Source organism: Eucyclogobius newberryi, unplaced genomic scaffold, assembly GCF_026437365.1.
Source record: "Eucyclogobius newberryi isolate DKJ021-1_F unplaced genomic scaffold, fEucNew1.0.hap1 SCAF_302, whole genome shotgun sequence".
In the NCBI taxonomy this organism is placed as follows: Eukaryota; Metazoa; Chordata; class Actinopteri; order Gobiiformes; family Gobiidae; genus Eucyclogobius; species Eucyclogobius newberryi.
Genome location: NW_027315949.1, coordinates 55,001 through 76,290, shown reverse-complemented (window position 1 = coordinate 76,290; position 21,290 = coordinate 55,001). Strand labels below are relative to the sequence as shown.

At 41.0% G+C, this 21,290-nt stretch overlaps 1 protein-coding gene across 1 annotated transcript in view; it reads right to left on the bottom strand.

Annotated features, from left to right (window-relative positions):
- The window catches only part of LOC140374715 (contactin-3-like), an 80,840-nt gene that overhangs the window by 15,307 nt on the left and 44,243 nt on the right, over nucleotides 1–21,290 (bottom strand). The window contains exons 5-13 of the mRNA XM_072461711.1: nucleotides 16,550–16,645; nucleotides 15,562–15,765; nucleotides 14,452–14,554; nucleotides 13,703–13,887; nucleotides 8,638–8,774; nucleotides 3,637–3,766; nucleotides 3,062–3,212; nucleotides 2,098–2,225; nucleotides 172–341 (exon numbers count right to left, since the gene is read on the bottom strand). Of these exons, the coding sequence (XP_072317812.1) occupies nucleotides 172–341; nucleotides 2,098–2,225; nucleotides 3,062–3,212; nucleotides 3,637–3,766; nucleotides 8,638–8,774; nucleotides 13,703–13,887; nucleotides 14,452–14,554; nucleotides 15,562–15,765; nucleotides 16,550–16,645 (1,304 nt within the window). The remainder of the gene's footprint in view (nucleotides 1–171; nucleotides 342–2,097; nucleotides 2,226–3,061; nucleotides 3,213–3,636; nucleotides 3,767–8,637; nucleotides 8,775–13,702; nucleotides 13,888–14,451; nucleotides 14,555–15,561; nucleotides 15,766–16,549; nucleotides 16,646–21,290) is intronic.

Sequence of the window (21,290 nt, the reverse complement as noted above, 5' to 3'; positions counted from 1 at the left end):
TTTAAAAGATGGTATCACACCAAATGTTGGCTGTAAATCTCTTATCGAGATGTCAAGCGGCAAGCTGTCCCTTTAAATCAAAGCCAAAAGGATGAAGTGGCCAGAGAGGTGGCAACTTCCCATTTGCACATTTGAGATAGATATATAGCAAGAGCTGAGGAGGTCACTCACCCCGCCCACCAGCTCAAAATGGCCGTCCTCCTTGGCGATGAGTTGTCCGTTAAAAGCCCAGGAGAAGGAGATGTCCAGCACGGGGTCGCTGGACACCTGGCAGGGCAGCACGATGCTCTCGCCCACAATGATCTCCATGTCTGACGGGCCCTGAGTGATACGAGTCGGATCTAAGAAAGGGGACAAATGAACAAGCAGTGAAAAGGCAGTAAGATGGAGTCCAATATTTGTATTTGCATTTTATCTTAAACTATTTAAGAAAAGAAAGTACATTTTATTTATTTTAAATTGACTTTTTTTTTTACTGCAGTTGAACTATTGAACTTTGTTACATTTTACCTATGTTGTTATTCTTTCAAAAGACAATATCATACACGTAATAACACTGTGTTCATAAATAGAAGAATTGCTGTTGTCTGTCATGTAACTGTACACAAGAATAATAATCATAATCATGGGGTTGGACTTGAGGCAAATTGTGCTTCCTTCCAGGGGCCAGTGCAGCAAGGGCCCTTCACAATGGCGTTTTTATTATCTGGAGAGCCTGTATTGCGAGACCACAAAGATGGTTTGTACCCAGGACCCAGAACTATGTGCTACAACCCTGAATATAATTATATTACTCAAGTAAACAAATGGAAACACATTATAGATCATTATTATTATTAATGATATAAAATAATATTATGCAAATGTGTATTCAAAAATAATGCTTTGCTATGAGAAATTCTTCTTACCCAAGCAGCAGAGTTCAGACCCTTTTGGTTACACTCTGGTGAAAGTACTTAGACAGACACATTCCACTTCTGATAAAGAATATTTACAACTCTGACCATGGGTGAAGAAGGGCCCTCTCTCCTGCACCGCCTAACCCTACACCCATAAAATGAGCCATTCCCAATCTCCCACTGAACATGATGAACAGTGTTAAAATAAAGTCTACCAGGGAACACTGCAAATCACTGGCAGCGCCGCAGTGTATTCTCTATATAAAACCCTGTCTCATAAAAGTCTTACTTAAATAATATGATAATGTGCAGCTGCTAAAATGGCCTAATACTTCAGGCTGACACAGCTCGAATAATCCTGATAGCAATTACAATGCACGGAGGATCTGATAAAGCTTCATGTAATGGGGCCTACGTGCGATACAAAAAACTCAGGGCTTTACAATCTGCAAATGGGAAGTCGTCTGTGCTGCAAAAGTCAGACTAATGAATCTACAGAGGAAGGTATAAAGCAAAAAATGCATGGCTAACTAAGTACCCTAAATAGACTATCAATGACTTAAGAACCGGGCTTGAGCCATGTATCATGAAGTGTAGATGACCTTTCAGTGTGAAAAATGAGCCACTAATTAGTAAAAAAAAGGGGTGCTAGGTACTTTCAATGCGCACAGTACTACTCAGGAGTCAATGGTTGTGGAGGAAGCACATTTTCAATAATGTTGACGCACCTCTGAAGCCGCTAATGCTGCCATGGCCTTCACTTGTCTTGCTAAATTGGTGGTTTCAACTACCTTAAGCACAAGCGTGATCAAGTGCTTTGCCCAAGCTAAGTGCTTTATTGCAGCCACAGCTAAAATGCAATTTGACACGAAAGTCGATAAAATCAAGAGTTTGCAAAGTTAAGCCCGGCACAGCATCCTCTTCGGTTCAAAAATAGAAAACAGAAATTAATCCCAAATGTTTCGAAGGCTGCTACTTAATTATGCGAAGGTTCTTTGTTTATCGGCCGACAGACTTTCCGATGTTTTGACAGCCTCCTTAGAGCACGGGTTTGTTTACGCTCGCTACCCACCGGTTATCGACTTTTGTCCTTTGCGGTCAGAGGCACCCGTTTGTGATAATCTTTACTGTGCAATAAATTGTGCTTACTAAGTGGCAAACACAACACTTTTCAGGCTTCTTAATAGAGCAAACTCACCAGTAACAAGAAGGCGCCCCGTGGTACTCGACATGCCAAATCTATTCCTGGCGAAGCACGTATAGCTGCCCGCGTCCGACCTGCTCACGTTGGCCAGCCTTAATGTGCCGTCGGGGGACAATCGGATCCTGCAGAGGCGGACAGCGCAGTCAGTGGCGGCGCAATCAACAACTTTGCATCGTAGCTTGTCAATGATCTTGTGATTTTGAAGACAGTTGTGGGTCGTTTGCTTTTCCAGCTATTTTGAGGTAGAATAGAATTGCTTGCAAATATCTTAAAAGCAAAATACCCAGAGCCAAAGACTAAAGACTAACTACTGTGTGCAATAATAGTGTGCTCATCATATGACGCTGATGGATTCCAATTGTCTTGCCTTATTTAAAAGTAGGAGCACAGTACGCTGCTGCTCACCAGAAATATGGTAGTGATAAAAATAAATAAAAAATAAAAAAAAAAACACACATTTGTAAATTATGAGCAATTTCCTATTCCAAAAACTTTTCTTTCAACTGATTAAAAGTGAAAAGTAAAGTGACTTAACATTCAACTCACAACATTTACTTGGAAAACATAATTGTTTTTTTTCTTAATATTCACTTGGATAAAATAGCCTTGTTTGTCGTTCAGTGGTTTCTACGGTAATACCTGCTAATCCTGTAAACACTAAAGACTGGTTTTGAAATACCTTTAGTAAAAACACATCTTTATCAACAATCACAGAATGCTGAAATTAGACAAATATAACACAAATATTGAATAAAGGCAAACTTGAAGGATTTGATTGACTTAAAAAAAAAGCCATTTGTAAATAAATAATGCTGGTGCAAGAAATAAAAAAGCTAGATAAAATATATTCTAACTGACCTTTCATTTTAGCTTGTGGTTTCTCACACTATATTGCAAATCTTTTTCAAAATGCCAAGTAAAGGGTTAAGTGCTTTTGAAGTGCAGATGGTGTTTTCACCTGTCACTGGTGTGAATGGGCAGGTTTCCTTTCTTCCACAGGATGCTTGCCATGGGATACGCCTGGGGTTTGCACTCCAGCGTTACTGTGGTTCCTGCCTTGGCTTTGAGCAAAGCTCTGAGGACGTTCCCTGTGAAGTCTGGAGGGGAGGCTGAAGGGGAAAAATAGTAAACTGACTTTAGAAAAGAGCTGTAGCAAATCAGTAGAAGCAAAGCATGTGTCAGTTTGATCTGTGCAAAAACATCACATTGAGAAGTAATGACAACAGACAGTTTAAGAGATTGTTAGGGGAATTTAAGCCGTGTTAGAATCAACATCGAGCATGGAGCTTTTCAAAAGAAGTCATGAGTGATTAAAGACAGAAAGGATTGAGTGCTCCAAATGGCACTACCACCATTTCCACACATCAAAGAAAGGAAGAACAAATGAACAAATTTTCAACTGCATTTGACCCCACAAAACCACCCATGTTGACCCCATTACCTGCTAATCCAGACAACCTTTTTTTGACTGACAGTGAGACAACCTTTCAAATTCTGATGGATTTGACACACAGAAAAAAAGGCCATTCCTACCTAAAACCATGAGTTCGGCTGCGAAGTATATGACCCCGTGCTTATTCTCGGCCACGCACTGGTACATGCCCGCGTCCGTCAACGTGAGCACTGATACTGCCAGCACGCCCTCCTCCACGTGGATCCTGTCCTGTGAAGGAAAAAACAGGATAAAAGAAAAGCAATTACAGCAACAGTCTTAAAGGTGCCTCTTGCTTAGCCCAGCACGCTTCAGGGCAAAGGAGCACCAAGCAGCGTGTTGGCTTCAAGGTACTATCACCGGGCGTCGATCAAACAAGAAACACTGCTCCTGTAAATTGGAGAACAAATAAAGTTTTCTCCCTGCACAGCGGCGCATTACACTAGACGCCTTCTTTGTTGTGTTGTTGGAGATATTCCCCGTACATGGGACTCGAGGAATACAGTGCGGAGCATATTGATTGGCTAATCATTTCAGGGTGAACGATGATTGTGCAGGAGCCATCTGTAGTTGATATGAGACAAATACAAACTCACAGCACTTTCCCTGATTACAAAAAGAAAATTCTAAAATTCTGCTTGACATTTTTTTGGTAAACAAACAAACCAAATAAATGTGTACTGTCCAAAGATAAGATCAGATAATCCGTTATTGTCTACCGTAGGGAGGGTCACATGTTTTAAAGGAAGACGTCACAAACACTCTGTACAAAATAGATACAACAGCCATCATTAAACAAAAGCAAGAGACCAAAAATAACCACAAGTGATACACATTCAGCAGCCTTTTAAGTCAAGTATTTCACAGTCTGAATCCAAAATAACATGTTTGCCTCTAGTCTCTGGCAACCCTTAAATACAAGAAGTAGCACATGAAATCCAAATGTTTTAGCTTTGCTGTTTTCATTAAAAATATGTAATATTGTAAAGATTCAATGCACAAAGCAAATGTAAATAACAAAGCAATCGTGTTGTATAATTTTAGTTTGACAGAAAGACTTGAAAGGCTCTGCTGACAGCTAAAACAGATATGAGAAAGACTCCTATAGCACACGACGTGTAAATACGTGTTGGTAATGACACTGGTGGCAGCCGAATGTAATTGTGTCTGTCCTTTTTGAAGGCGGTTGTTAAGCTAATGGTTCGATCAGCTAATCTCAATTTACGCTCTGTTTATGTAATGAACCAAGAAAGAGGCACCGCGACACAATCATAAACATCATTTGCATTCTCGCACAAGAGGAATAGAGCTTTCCGAATGAGATTTTCACCAAACATCCAGAAGATTTGCCGGCTCCTGCAGGCAGCCGAGAGAAGTCAGGTGGGGTCAGAGGCAGCAGTATTAAAAAGATGACAAGATTGTAAAATATCCACTGATATAAATATTATCATTATTATTGGGTGCACGGTGGCAAAGGCGGTTGGTGCTCTTGCCTCCCAATCTCTCTGGGTGGAGTCTGCATGTTCTCCCCGTGTTACCGTGGGTTCTCTCCGGGTTCTCCGGCTCCTCCCACCGTCCAAAGACATGATGTGTTAGGCAAAATTGGTGACTCTAAATTGGCCCTAGTGACTGAATGTGAGAGTGAAGTGAACCTGAATGGTTATCTGTGTGTCTATGTCTATGTCTATGTCTGTCGGCCCTGCGACGAGTTGGCCGCTGTCCAGGGTGCACCCCGCCTAAGGCCCGAAGTCACTGGGATAGGCTCTAGTCACCCGTGACCCCGAAAGGGAACAAGCGGTAGAAAATGAATGGATGGATGGATAAATATTATTCACTTGACTAAGGAGATGGATTATTACTTCAGCATACAAAACTTCAATGTATGTGTCTCTGGCCAATAGCAGTGCTGCCACTAAAGTTACTGATGTCATGAAAGCAAAGACACATTACCACCAAACATATTTTAATAAACTGTAAACTAGAGTGAAGGACCATGACAAATATTCATTACGGTATATGTTTTTGTTGCTTTCTGCGAACTGGGTGTGAGCGCCATGAGCCAAAGCATCATATCATTATTTTTGTAGTGCTTAATCACGATGTATGCAAACGTAGACTGCCTGTCCAAAAGAAGTCACCACTTGGAATCAACTAAAGCACACAGTAGGTCCGAGCCTCCTTCTGGATAACTTCTGCAGGTGATGATCTTTCTGCTGCAACACAGTATTTACAGTGATGCAGTGAGCGGCTTCTCATGTGTGAAACAACCATGTGGAAAGACAAATCCTGTGGTCATGGAAAAAAAATGTCAAATCATTGGCATCAAGCAGAGAAAACATCTGCGGAGAAGCAGAAACTAATCTACTACAGATCTGAACCCCAGTGAGAATCGCTGGGATGAGCTGGAGAAGACTGTGTGCCGTGGTCATTCCCTCACATCATCGAAGAGATCAATGGGTGAAAAATAATGCAACACTGGAAGGAAATAAGTATTTTGATATTGCAGAAGCTTATGGAAACTATGCTACAGTGACTGTGCACAGTAATCAAAGCTAAAGGCGGTCCAATGAAATATTAGAGCATGTGTAGTATCTTTATATTGTCATTCAGCAAGAGCTTCTGTGCACATGCAGCTTCACGTGCGTTTGTTTATTAGCGCAACGGATCGCATCGCATTTCTCATCTCCGTACATTTCCGTCTCTTCTGAGTCAGCTCGAACAGTCTTTCTCTGTCTTAATTTTGTCCCGTACACTGAGGGAACTATATTATGATAGATCCGTGCGCTTAGACACAGGGAATCGTGCTGCTCATGGGGACGAGCCAGAGCGCGGCTGCAGGTGAGCGGTAGGTGCGTCCTATGATTGATACGTGGCAGGACTAATCGGCAGTCCACGCCACGAGGAAATGAGACTCAGATTTGGCGCCTAAAAAATTGCCCATTACGCCTTTTTTCAGGTAGAAGCCAAAAATCCTATTATTTGGACTGGAATGTTCCACAAAATGGCAGAAAATTGCGATTCCATCAAACCAAGTATTTCTGGCAATAAAATGTCCGTCCATCCATCTTCTTCTACTTATCTGGGGCCAGGTCGCGGGGGCAGCAGTCTAAGCAGGGACATCCAGACTTCTCTTTTACTTCCCTCCCTTACTTCCCTCCTCCAGCTTGTTCAGGAGGGTTCCGGAGGCGTTCCCAGGCCAGTCGAGAGACACAATCCCTCCAGCGTGTCCTGGGTCTTCCCTGGAGCCTCTTCCCGGTGGGACATGCCCGGAACAACTCCCCAGGGAGGCGCCCAGGAGGCATCCGGAACAGATGCCCGAGCCACCTCAGCTGGCTCCTCTCTAAGTGGAGGAGCAGCAGCTCTACTCTGAGCTACTCCCGTGTGACTGAGCTCCTCACCCTATCTCAAAGGGAGCGCCCAGCCACCCGACGCAGGAAACTCATTACAACCACTTGTATTTGCAATCTTGTCCTTTCAGTCATTAGCCAAAGCTCATGACCATAGATGAGGGCAGGAAACGTGACAATGTCTTTAATTGAATACACAAATGATAATGCTAATAACAAGGAATTTGTCTTATGCCTTGTGGTGTTGCTCCAATAATAATTTGACATATGTGGTTAGAAATACGCCACAGTTCTTGGGGTAATTCGCGCTATTCCAGATCCTCCACCAGAAAAGTTCCATAGTGCACCTTTAAAATGACAAATCTCATCTCAACATATTGTAATAGGGATACAATCACCATACAATTTCCCATGGTACCAGCCCTGCTACATCATATATTCACTGTAATAAATGTAAATATACATGTATTTCTTACCACACTTTTATTACATTACTCAAACCTCCTAAAATGAAGCTTACATTTATCAAACCCATGCAGAGGCCAATAGATGCATTTCTGGTGGTCTGAACCAAGGTGTTCTTTTGTATTGAAAACTGCTCTGGAGATTAAGCCCATTGTCCCCTAAATCTGCAGCCGCTTTACTGCAGCATGAATGATGAAAACAACCAGAGTCCCTATTCACAGGAAATGGACCCATCTCACAGGGACTGCACTGATCCGCTCTAAGACGGTGTAATCTGCCAAAAGGTAGCGCTCATAGAAGAGTTACAGCCGTGTCTCATCACTGACAAAGAACGCTTCACTGTCGTCTGAATAACTGCAACTGTGTGTTTCAGACCATCGCTTGACAAAACACGGAAAATACAAGAGGAGAGATTAGGTCCATAAGTGACATGTCAGGAGGTGGTCGAGGTGGAGACGGGGTAATTACCTCAGAAGTGTAGCAATTTCAGGACAAAAATTAGACCTCTAAACTAAAACGAACTTATTATATATTATAATATTCTGCATATATGTATTAATATGACTTTAGAAGAGCTTTTTCAGACGGTGAGGAAAAACTGGGGTGGACCACCCAAAGTGCAGCCAATCAGAGCGCTGCTTTAGGCTCCTTTTTCCTGGTTGACAATAAATAAATAATTGATTATTACCTGCAGCAGCGCACAGTGGTCTCATTTTGTCACAAAGTGTTGGTTTTATAATGTAATGTTTGGAGGAAAACACTAAGTTCACTCATTCACAAAAACAAACAAACAAACAAAACAAACAAACAGACAAACTGTTGGATACCCCAGCTTTAAGCATGAATTTAAGAAAAAATACTGGTATAATCTGAATATTGTAAAGACTGAAGCTGCGTTCACACTTGGGTCTAGAACAGGACCAAACCATGAGGATTAAACAAGAATTACATCAAAACAGAAGAGCAATGAAGCTAAAGAGGTCATTTTATTACGATCGTGTTGTTGGTTTACACAATCCTAATGAATCAGTAAAAACACTTATATTGTATCAAAGAAAAACTTCAATGTGTCTCTTTCAATGGATTTAAACATCTTGATAGCACGAAATATTGATTATTTGACACATCAACAAGAGGAATATCAGATATCGATAAAGACTGAAATCCTGACCCTAGTTCACATGATGTTTTTAGGTATTTGGGAGTCCAGACTGTACTACTCCTGCTACTACGATCTATAATATGGGGTGATAGAAATGAAAATGATAGATGGCAGTGACATAGATTTACCTCTGAGGCCAGCGGCTGTCCGTTTTTGAGCCAGGTGTAGGATGGTTTGGGTTTTCCGTTGGCGCGACACTCCCAGTACAGACGCTCCTCTATGGCCAGAGCCGTGTCCTTCATGGTCTGGACCCACTGGGGTTTGGCTGTGGAGACATCATAACCTTCAGTCGATTAGCAGCAAAAGGGATTTGATTTCCCTCATCAAATATGAAGTCAATTCAAGGCCAAATCCTTAGACTGTCGGCGAATAAAAGTGTGTGTAGTGATGACGAAGGAATCAATTTATTTAGCAAATAACATGAAATATTAAACCAAAGTTCTGATTTGAAGTATTGACAAAACAGCTGGGGCAGTTTATATAATCTCTCTGGATTCGTGTCTTCTGGAGGTAATGTCAGGGTCATGTTCACGTGGGCTAAAGATACAATAACACACAGTAGGTAAGTGTTTTATAATTCTATCAGCTTAGTTTTAACATTACTCTAACAGAAAATAAAAAAAAAAACAGCTGTCTTAAAATCTGTGTTTCTGTGTTTTCTAAGATCACTTGCAATAAGCAGGTGAACCAACACATTTGGTCCAGATGTTTGGAGTAATAAGCGATGAACTGTTCTCTGTTAAAGATGTTACTTCTTAAATGAACACAAGACTAAGGCATGTGCTCTGCTCTTCGCCAAACCATCAAAATCCCAAAGAAGTGGATGTGTTCCCACTCAGAACACAATGACAAGTTTGACTAATTGAATATACTCAATCAATACTGGCCCTGTAGTGAGAACACTTTTAACCAAGTCATGTCTCATCTTCAATCAAATGCATTTTGCTCTGCCTTGTCTGAGACACTGAGGGCTTATGATTTTCAATCAGGGTCAAATAAGAGGGTGATTTGTAGAAAGAAACAATCTACAATTAAAGTACTATTGTCCATTTGCAGATTTGTCATATTCATACACTGATAATGACCTTGATAATGGCCTGTCATCTATTTTCAGAGGCTTGAAAACATGATTTTTATGCTTTTTTATCAGCAAATGTAGGACAATCATCTTATGTCTCACGGATGGATTCATGTTTTGCTATTTTACCATGTGAACACAGCAACTAGAACCTAAACACGCTATATTGTAAAGATACAGAACATTGAGGATTCAGATATTACTAAAACCAGAAACAAAATTGTCTGGTAATTAAGTGATTTATACTGCTTAATATGTATATATATGTATGTGCACTTGTCCCCTTAAGAGTAGTATTGGGACTATTCTTGGTGAGTGTGGACAAGAACATCAATTCATGAAACATTGACCCACATAAACTATACAGTGCTCTACTCTGGGGCCCTGACTCACTTTATGGGCAACACTAATCTAAATGAGCATTTTCTTAGACAACTGAATACTACAGGGGGCCGTTAAAAGTACACAGACAATTGCAGGTCTTCTCCGAGAACTGCCTTGTGTAAACTCCATCATTTAAATGTGTTTTGCAGTTTGTGGCAGCTGAGCAGAGAGCGCTATAAAAGTAAAAAGGTTTTGAATTGAAACCTTTCACAGCACTCAAAGAACAACCTCTCACCTTGAGTCAGAAGGTTATAAATGACAACCGTGCCCTTTGTGCGTTCACCTGTCACACACACTCACTATGGACCACTTTGTCAAGACATATTCAACTTCCCATGTCTGTAACGACTGCTAAGTAAGACCATTTCCTCCTGATCGCAGCTAAGCCAATTCTATATTTTAGCAAAACGGTGGTGGATCGAGCCCAACGTTGCAGGGTTTAGGGTCAAATGGCCAGTTTTTCCTCCTTTTTGCCTGATTCCAAAGATAAAACCAGCATGGTTTGGTTGTGGCTGGCGCTGGTGGGATTTGGAGGAGAGTTGAGAGCGTGAGTGCAAAGAACTAACAACGACATCATGTTCCTATCGCCACGAGGAGCAGGAGAGTTTATCCCGATTCCAAATGTCCACTTGGATCTGACCAGGGCACTTCAAAAGTTGCTCTTCTCAAACCTTGGTGTCCAGACGAGGCTGTGATGACTCTCTTATAACATTAGGCTCTTTTTCATTTATAAGTCCATCCCAGGCTGGACAATATTGCAATCAAATCACAATTACAATTTAAAGTATTGTAATCTTTTAGGTTGCCAATTGTTTAGACAATACTATTGATCTACAAACCTGTTGTTCAATGTACAGTATAGGACTCTTCAGTTTACCATTCCATACAACTTTATATATAAAGCACTTTAACAAAAACTTTAACATTTGGCCAAAATGCTGTTCACAACAGTGGAAAACCTACAAAAAGGTCAACACGGTAGAGTGTACACTACAACAACACAAAAACAACAAAAATGAATTCAAAGCTAATGAGAGAAGGTGCATTTTTAAAACAATTAAGGTTTCAGTTTCCCCTTAGTTTAAAATGTTTACTGATTGCTACTTTGACAACAAACAAATCATCACAACGGGAATACTTTTCTTTTAAAAAATCGTACCGTCATCTTTTGTTTTTAATTAGACTAAACTCTTTTGATACTTGATAGTGAATCATTTGTGAGGATGTTGAATCATTGAAGCAGAAGAAAAGATCATGTTATACCCTTTCTTCTGCCACATTCTTCAGAGCGTTTAAGTGTGTAAGCACTGAACACTTTGCAGGTTCTGTGTCATTTTCCATTGAGTTATTTTTCATTTTTTTCGTCAATTTAGTCTTTGTCACAAACACAAACAGGAAACACATAGAAGCAAAATGAAACCTAAGAACGGCGTCAGAAAGCAATGACTTATCCAAAGTGATCTTATAAAAGAAGCTGATAATGTTAAAGCTATTATTGCAGTACATTACAGATCTCAAAACGCCGTCCAACGCGGCTTTCTCAAACGTCACACAAGAAGATTGATACGACTCTTATCTTGTGTCAGAAATTGATTAGCGGTGCATAGCCACGACTTGATTAGCTTAATTAATATGAGATTGAGAAGTGTGGAGTGGGAAGAGATGTTGACTAAGATGTCGCTCTGCCCAGGATTCAGTGTTTATGCAAACATAAATTATCACTTGGAGAGACTTAGCCTAATCAATGTAGTAATCTGACTTGAGACAGAGAGAGTGAGTTGGCACTTGGGTTAAAAGCTTTTCTCCAGTTTTTTTAAGACACTACAGCAGCAGAGGACAGAGTTCTGTGCCGGGCCCCTACGACGCTCAGTGTGTGGGAAGAGAAAATGTGGATAATACTACAGATCAGAGCTGGTGGGGAAGTCACTGGAGGCTTTCTGATTCGGTTTAGACTGATAAAACGATGTAATCCAATAGAAACGGTTACGTACCAATAAATTAGAATATCGAGGAAGGCAGTGCATTTCAGTATTCAGTGAGTGATGCGCATGCAGGCGGTTGTTAGTGTAGCTGTTTCATGCCTGTTTTAATAAATATCACAAATGTTTTTAGGTCTTGCTAAAGAATGTATTGGTGTTGACAGCTATGAACTGGCTCCCAAAGGATGAGCAGTAGCAGTATTCATGATGTTATAGCTTCCTACTCATACATGAATTTAATAAAGCAATGAAAAAATGTTAGACTGAATAAAAAGATGATTCTATTGAACAGAAATTAATTATATCAAGCAAAGCTATCTAATTGAAAAGAATAACATAATAGACCATAAGGTAGCAGGTCTTATGGGACATGAATAATACATTTATGAGCACCTTGTTTAACCACCCCACCCATGAATTGTGACATTTGGGGGTTTCCTTCCTGATTGAAAGGACCTCGTGAGGATCTTTCCCCATTCAAGATATTAACATAGTCTTATTTGACTTGCTATGACAATGAAGGAACGTTGCCATAGAATGAAACCCATGAATAGTCCGTAGGTCACACTTTATGTATGTTCAAGTGAGTTACAATCACACCTTTTTAATACATGGTAGATCATAATTATCCGGTGCTTGTTTAAGTGGTTTGAGAAACTCATTGTGACATATGTTTCCAATGCGTTCCAAGTTTAAATAAGTGAAACATAATGTTCACATTTAGATACAAGAAAATTTACAATTTCTTGTGAATTGAACAAACCATGTTATAGCAGCACCATTGAGTCACTGAACAAGAATAAAGAATGAAAGGGAAGTCCATATTTGATGTGGGCTCACGTCTGTTACAATACGTTCCCTTTTCCTCAGAACAACTGTCAAAATAATTAGCTTCCAGTATCAACAAACATGGTCCAAAATGTGTCGCCCATTTGTGTGCAGACTGCCTTTGTCTTCTTCTTATGTTCAAAAAGAAAGTACACTGAAGTTTATTTCTTTCATCTTATTTTTGTCATTTTCATACTGAGCCAAATGCCAGAGTCCTTGTGTCCTGAACATTTTATCTTCACAGGGAAGTAGTGGTTGAACAGTAGCATGACTTTCATTACTATGTAGTATTAGTATGTACATATATTTTGATTAAAACATTTTTTAAAGACTTTCAAAGACTTTGTTTAAAGAGAGAATAAAGTCAACAATGTACAGCAATGTTAACACGCTGGTACATCATGTGACTTTGGTTTTGGATGCTCCTCCACCTGCTTGTTTTTCAAAAACTTGTACACAATGGTACATTTGTGGATGAGAAAAAGGACTGCTTTTCTGAACACTGGATTTAAAGATTTTTCTTCAGTCGGAAGTACTTTTTTAACGTTTCAATGGCTTTTGACGAGAGACTTCCCAGATTGAGTCAGGTGAAGAATTCAGAGGGAGAAACAGATCAATATGACGCGAGTCAGGTTAATGATACATTACATCCATAAAGTACTGCACAAACAAATGTGTGAATTGCACTGGCATTTAAAAGTAGAAAGGTATCACACAAACTTAATTAATATGCGGAGAATATATGATTAGAGGAAAAAGGTTGCACAGTGTTCTAATAAAATATCCCCCTGTGCCTGGTAAATATTGAGAGCCTGGCATTAATGGGCGTTATCACAAAGCAAAACATTATGCAGCAGGAGAAAATTTACATAATTCTATGAAAAAAACAGCGTTTAATGTGTTCTCAGAAAAGAAAGTGCTTACCGTAAAAGGCCAGTTTGCCGGTGGCTATGTTCTTGCCCATCTTGTTCTCTGCCACACACTCGTAGCCTCCAGTGTCGTCCTGTTGAAAGCTCGGAATCTCCAAAACGGCATTGGAGTATTTCATTTTGACTTTGCTCGGGAAAGGGACGCCATTTGCCCTTTTCCAGGTGATTTCGGGTACAGGACTATAAAGAACCAACAACGACAAGAAAGAATTTAGGTGCGACTCTGCTACACTTTGTCTGAGGAAACGGGCCGAAGCGTCATGAATGGGAATGTCAAGACGGTTTTGTTAATCAAACGTGATAGTTCAGGTCAGATTATGATGCCTCTGTATAACATGCTTTTTAATCTGGCTTGTTATGTCACATACACTTTAATTCATCATTCATAAAGTTTGGTATTGTATAAGAAAATGTGAATGAAAGAAAATTATTCTTTTCACTGTTCTTTTGCCATGATATGAATATTTGTGTATCATCGATAAACCATTATATTTCATCTTAACACAACAATTGACATCTGTAGTAATGAGAGTAATTACACAGCAGTATTATTGAAATCCCCGAAAGAGCCTATTCACAGCAATGACATTTGTTTGTCAATCCATTGTTAAAAAGCAGTTCTGACTCTTTTGTATCACAGTCAGAATAAGAACAATCATTTCCTTGATAGTAGCTGTATCAAAATTTAAACGTTCAATTCCATCTTCCATCAAAACACCAAAACTATGAAGATTTCCTACTTACTTTCCAAGGGCGAAACACTCGAGCGTAACTGTTGATCCTTTAGCAGCAGATACATTGTCTGGAAAATGAACTTCTATTTTTGGCTCATATTCACCCATCACTCCTGTGAAAATAAAGAAATAAGCATGGGAAAACTGGCTCAGCTTTGCATTATTCATGAGTTACATGCAATATGGCCTGCATCATGGACCAAAACAGTAAAACTAACAGGGCTATGAGTGAAAGAGACATAAGCTGACAATCCTCTGGTGGGCAAAAGACACAGTAAAGTGGAGCGTTGCTTTAAAAGTCACCCAAGAGCACCCGGGAATCAGCCAGAAATCATTTAAAAAATCTCATCTTAGTGGGATATAGTGGGAACCTTTCAGCTGTTGATTTCAATTTGTCAACAGTTGAGTGGGCAGTTCAAACAACACATTTGCGTTAGCATTCTGACCATGGAGGCCGGGATGTGCAAGTGATGCCACAAGATTTGAATGTACGCTGCGACATGGACGTCGAAACAACTGGTTAAGCCACAAGAACACTCAATGTAATGGTCCAATGGTGTATGGCTTATGGTTTATTCATTTCCGAGGCAATCTTTATTCATTCCTTCTATGAGAGCGTAACAGTGAATAGAACAACAGTGCACGGGGAGGCAAAGGGAAAGCTTTTAAAGGAAATTCAAAGAAAGCAAAGTCAGCAAAGGGGAGATTTGGAGCCTTTGTTAGCTGGCCTACATTTAAGCATAACAGTTTACTTACAGGCATTAGAAGACTGAGGGAGGACAGGCTCTCGGGCCAATTTTTCATGAAATAAATGCACTTAAATGTCCACTGCCTGCTTATTACCCTGTCATTGTGCCAGTGTCTGCTACATTTACCTCGACACCCAGTTTACCCAGTCAAAAAGCTCAGATATTGGGTAATGGGATGTTAATATATCAGATATTTAAACATTTCAGCACGCACATTTATTTTTACAAGACCCAAAAGTCATCATATTTGTGTGCATTACTGTTTTGCATGCACCTAACCCATTGAAATGATTGAAATTACATTGACTTTATTGAACATTGCCACTATTATCAATGTAGAGTGTTGATTTTAATATCGTAATATATCTCACCATCAGTCCTGAGGATCAAAGATGTGGGTGAACTTTGAACTTTGCCCTTTGTCACGCTGTTCATGACCACACAGGTGTAGTTGCCCACATCGGAGGGCTCCACCTTGGCGATGTAAAGGTTTCCAGTCTGCTGCGACACAAACCGGCGATTGTCTTGCTGAACAAAGTACGGGTACTCGTTGAACACCCATGCATATGTTAAGTCTGGGGGGGAAAGTTAAACGTTTATTTCAGAGCACTTCAAATCAAAGAACAAATCAATCTAAAAGTGATGTGTTCATCCCGGCGACACCTGTCATGCTGCAATGTCAAATAGATATGGGAAGGAGTGTCTGGAATGCCTGGCAATGTGGTCTGATAAATTTGGATTTGGCTAGGTGTTTTTTATTTCATTTCTTTCATTTAGTTAATTTTATTGTATTTCTGTTTCTGTCATTTCTTTGTGATTTGAATGCATTTTTCCTGCTGTGTGAAGCACTTTGAATTGCCTTGTGTATGAAATGTGCTCTACAAATAAACTTGCCTTGCCACTTGTAAATAAATGGAGCATAATTATTATCTCTACGACATGTTCACTCCCAAGAATGCAGATACTAGTAAGAGTCAAGTTTGCATGCAAAGTATTAGGAGCCTGAACTCAACATTACGGTACATTTCTTATTGTAAAAGTCCAGTACAATGTTTTATAAAATATTGTAATACATGTCCTACTTATGGCTAAGCAAAATGTTCATTATTGCTTTAAAAACCACCATCATAGATTTTTTATTTTTTTTTGAATAACAGATATTTGCCCAAAATAAAAGGGTGATGAAAGGTATTTGCAAGCCTTCTATTTCATAACATTTAATTTATACGACCAACTTCATATATGTATTGCGTCATCCCACTTTAAAACTATTCCCCTCAAGTACACAAACAAAAGACTGAAAGAATGGCACTTCCACATTGATCTGTTTTCCACTCAATTAACCGTCGTTGCTTTTACCTCCTGAGGAAGTCGGGGTTCCACACAGCAGCACCACTCCTTGTCCCTCTCGCACGGACACGGCGCTCCTGGTGTGCACTTTAAAATGATCTAGATCTAGGGCAGAGGGAGACAGAGAGAGAGAGAGATAAGAGGGAGGAAAGACACAGAATGAGTGAGGGGAAAGAAGAGAAGGGTAGAGAGAGAGAGAGAGAGAGAAGTGAGAGATAGAGAGAGGAATAGGGAGAAAGAGAGAGGAAAAAGTGAGGGTGACATAAAGAGAGGGAAAGAGGGAGCAAGAATAAAGAAAGGGAGAGAGGGAGAAAGAGGGAGAGAGAAACAGAGAGAGGAGAAAGCGATCAAGAGAAAGGGATTGGAAATAGAGAGAGAGGGGAGAGAGAAACTTAAGGAATAGGAGATTGAAGAGGGGTAAATAGAGATAGAAGAAGACAACAGAGAGAGAGAGATGGAGAGAGAGAGAGCGAGAGGGACAGAAAGAGAGAGAATATGTGATGTAAGGGGATAGATATAGAAAGAGAAGGAGAGAGAAAGACAGTATATGTGAAGGAAAAGAGGAGATGAGTAGATAGATGTGGAAAGAGAGAGAACGGAGAGACAGTGAGAGAGAGAGAGAGAGAGAGAGAGAGAGAGAGAGAGGGAGAGGGAAGAGAGACCGGGTAGAGAGAAGAGGGTGACATAAAGAGAGGGATAGAGGGATAGAGGGAGCAAGAATAAAGAAAGGGAGAGAGGGAGAAAGAGGGAGAGAGAAACAGAGAGAGGAGAAAGCGATCAAGAGAAAGGGATTGCAGATAGAGAGCGAGGGGAGAGAGAAACATAAGGAAAAGGAGATTGAAGAGGGGTAAATAGAGATAGAAGAAGACAACAGAGAGAGAGAGATGGAGAGAGAGAGGGGGATAGAGCGAGAATATGTGATGTAAGGGGATAGATATGAAAGACAGTGGAGAGACAGTGAGAGAGAGAGAGAAAAATCGGGAGAAAGAGAGCGAGAAGGGAGACCGAGTAGAGAGAAGAGGGTGACATAAAGAGAGGGAAAAATAGAGGGAGCAAGAATAAAGAAACGGAGAGAGTGAGAAAGAGGGAGAGAGAAACAGAAAGAGGAGAAAGTTATCAAGAGAAAGGGATTGGAGAGAGAGAGAGAGAGAGAGAGGGGAGAGAGAAAAATAAGGAATAGGAGATTGAAGAGGGGGTAGATAGAGATAGAAGAAGACAACAGTGAGTAGAGAGAGAAAGGGAAAGAAAGAGAGAGAATATGTGATGTAAGGGGATAGATATAGAAAGAGGAGAGAGAAAGACAGTATAAGTGAGGGAAAAGAGGAAATAAGTTGAGAGAAAAGGAGAGACGAGTAGATAGAGAATGAGAGAGAGAGAGAGAGAGAGAGAGAGAGAAGAGAGAGAGAGAGAGAGAGAGAGAGAGAGACAAAAAGAAAGTGGGAGTTTATGTGATGGGAGGGGAGTTTTAGACATGGACAGAGTAGGAGAGAGAAAGACCAAATAAGGAGGGATGAGTAGATAGAGAAAGAGAGAGAGAGAGAAAGAGAGAGAGGACTGGGGGGGGGGGGGCTCCCCGGGTCTCTGAGCGGGGCACATTTGAGTAAAAGCTTTCAGCACAGACACTGACAAAGGCCCATAAGCTAATCGCCCTGCTCTGGCAAAGCCCCCGAGAGACGCGCAAGAAACGCCTCTCAGCATTTACTTCATAAAGCCAAACACAAATGTCATCGCGCAGGTTCGGAGCGCCACAAGAGAAGTTAGCATATATATCGCTTAGTATTGTATAAACAGTAAATACCATCTCTGTACTGTATAAATAATACATAAATGTCAAGATGTAGCCGTGTGCATTCGTGATACAATCTGATGTCTGGAAATGGGCGGATAGTCACAGACGCACCATTCATATTAGCTGTCTGGAAGCAAAATACATTCAGGAAGCAAAACTGGTCCAATACTTTACATGGCTTTATATTGGACCAGTACGTCGGGATAAATGTGATTAAACATGCATGCGCTGTACTTTCCTGCAGGTGCATGCAGCGTGCCGCATGAGTCAATATTGCAGTGGACAGAAATGCATGAATTGACCGATATGTTAAAAATGTATGAGAGTGGTCCACTTCTCCAGACAATCCATCCAAAAGCATTTACAATTCAAGTCTGGAGCATCCACCGTAACCTAACGCGAGTGCAATGTCGCACAATTTACACCATAATATGTTGTTATGACATGAAATGCACAACCTGGCAACCGCAATATTGTTAAGAGCCACCTTTTTACTCTGAGATTCTCTCGACAAAAGCTCATACAATATTAATGGCTGACAGTGTATGTTGCACCATGCAGGTTGCGCAGAGCTTGTTTGTGATACAGATGCTGCCTCCCGCATAATAGGCTTTCAAACTAAACCCAAAATTATGATTTCATTTTCAGCTCTGTGGATCTCTCACGAGCACGCTGACTCGGGAAAACAGATATGGCGCAAAATGACGGTAGTTAATATCCAATGGTGGTCAAACGAGATTCGTTATTGTAACCATCCTCCAAATGAATAAACTAATCAAGAATTAGTGTGGCAATGACCCTGTTGTGACGTACTGACTGTGCTGTTACCATGATGCAGCCCCATATGCTCAACAAGCAGGTCCTGTATGTTTGACTGCAGAGCGTCCACCACAGAGCACAAGACATGATCAAAAGTAAATGTAATATCACCAAATGGAAGTGTCACTATGCCAATAAGCAGCAACACCTTTAACAGATTTTAGTTTGGTGTAAAAGCCAAGTGTTGTTTGACTTTCACACAGTTCTATAAACACATCAACACCTGTTATTGCTTCAAAAAGAGAATCAAAGGAAATATAAGAAAGTCAAAGGTGGAAAGACCATCATTCATGTTATGTCATCACTGAGCTAAAAGGGCCATTATGCCTCTCACTTGACATTTGTATGTGCTACTGCTCCTGCTGATGACGTAATCCTGACCTGTGGACCTTTGGATCCTCCTCATCTACCTGTATCCTCCTGATCAGCCTGGATCCTCCTCATCAGCCTGTATCATCCTGATCAGCCTGGATCATCCTCTTTTGCCTGGATCCTCCACATCAGCCTGGATCCTCCTCATCAGCCTGGATCCTCCTCATCCGTCTGGATCCTCCTCTTCTGTCTGGATCCTCCTCTTCTGCCTGGATCCTCCTCATCTGCCTGGATCCTCCTCATCTACCTGGATCCTCCTCTTCTGCCTGGATCCTCCTCATCAACCTGGATCCTCCTCTTCTGCCTGGATCCTCCTCATCTGCCTGGATCCTCCTCATCAACCTGGATCCTCCTCATCTGCCTGGATCCTCCTCATCAACCTGGATCCTCCTCTTCTGCCTGGATCCTCCTCATCTGCCTGGATCCTCCTCATCTACCTGGATCCTCCTCATCTGCCTGGATCCTCCTCATCAGCCTGGATCCTCCTCATCTGCCTGGATCCTCCTCATCTACCTGGATCCTCCTCATCTGCCTGGATCCTCCTCATCTGCCTGGATCCTCCTCATCAGCCTGGATCCTCCTCTTCTGCCTGGATCCTCCTCATCAACCTGGATCCTCCTCTTCTGCCTGGATCCTCCTCATCTGCCTGGATCCTCCTCATCTGCCTGGATCCTCCTCATCTACCTGGATCCTCCTCATCTGCCTGGATCCTCCTCATCTGCCTGGATCCTCCTCATCTACCTGGATCCTCCTCTTCTGCCTGGATCCTCCTCATCAACCTGGATCCTCCTCTTCTGCCTGGATCCTCCTCATCTGCCTGGATCCTCCTCATCTACCTGGATCCTCCTAATCCGTCTGGATCCTCCTCTTCTGCCTGGATGCTCCTCCTTCTCCTCTCTCCTTCATTGTTATTCCCCTTGAGATTTCTACATTGTCCCATCAGGCTTTGCTTTGCCTGACGGAGGGTTTGTGGACAGGGGAAGCTCGGGAACAGATTTTCTAACTTTCTGGTGGTAAAATCAACAATTTTGTTCAGCCCTGCAAGGCAACTGCTGTTGATTTGGACCTTTTACAGAAAATTATACATTACAAATATATTTAATAGAATAATAGAATGCGTTTTGTAATTGAGTCAAGCATGAGATTTGGAGCGCAGACAAATTTGGGCTATAGTTGTAATTAATTGCACTTTTTAAAGCCGAACAAAGTAAACTTTTCACCTTATTGAACGTCTTTGAAAGTCCCAGTGATGGTTAAATATAAACCAGCCTTTTAACAACTCAACAACTCTCCTGAGAAACCACAGCTTTTTAAATATTTGGCAATGTGAAATGTTTTTGTGTGTGATTCTACGTTCGTATTAAGATAAAGAAAAGCAAATAAGAAAAAACAAGGTGCTTTTAGATTTACTTTCTGACCATGTATTTTCACTGGGGAGATGCCAGGGCAGCTCCAGCACCACAGTTACTTTGTTCTGCTTTGAACATCTGTCTTCTTTAATCAATATGAGGACTATTTTTTTTAAACTTTTTTTTTAAGCGCGATTCACTTTTGTGCCATATCGCCCAGTTTTTTACAAATCGAATAACACTGAGCTCTGTCCGAAACACATTATACAGTTGTCCTGGTTTAAAATACCTGTTATAATTGGAGTAGGGCAGTAATTTGGTTTTCTAGCATTGCATGTAAATAATAATGCCTGTGTGTGTTCTACAAGCTTTTTTCAATATATATGTGTGTGTGTGTGTGTGTGTGTGTCTGTGTGTGTGT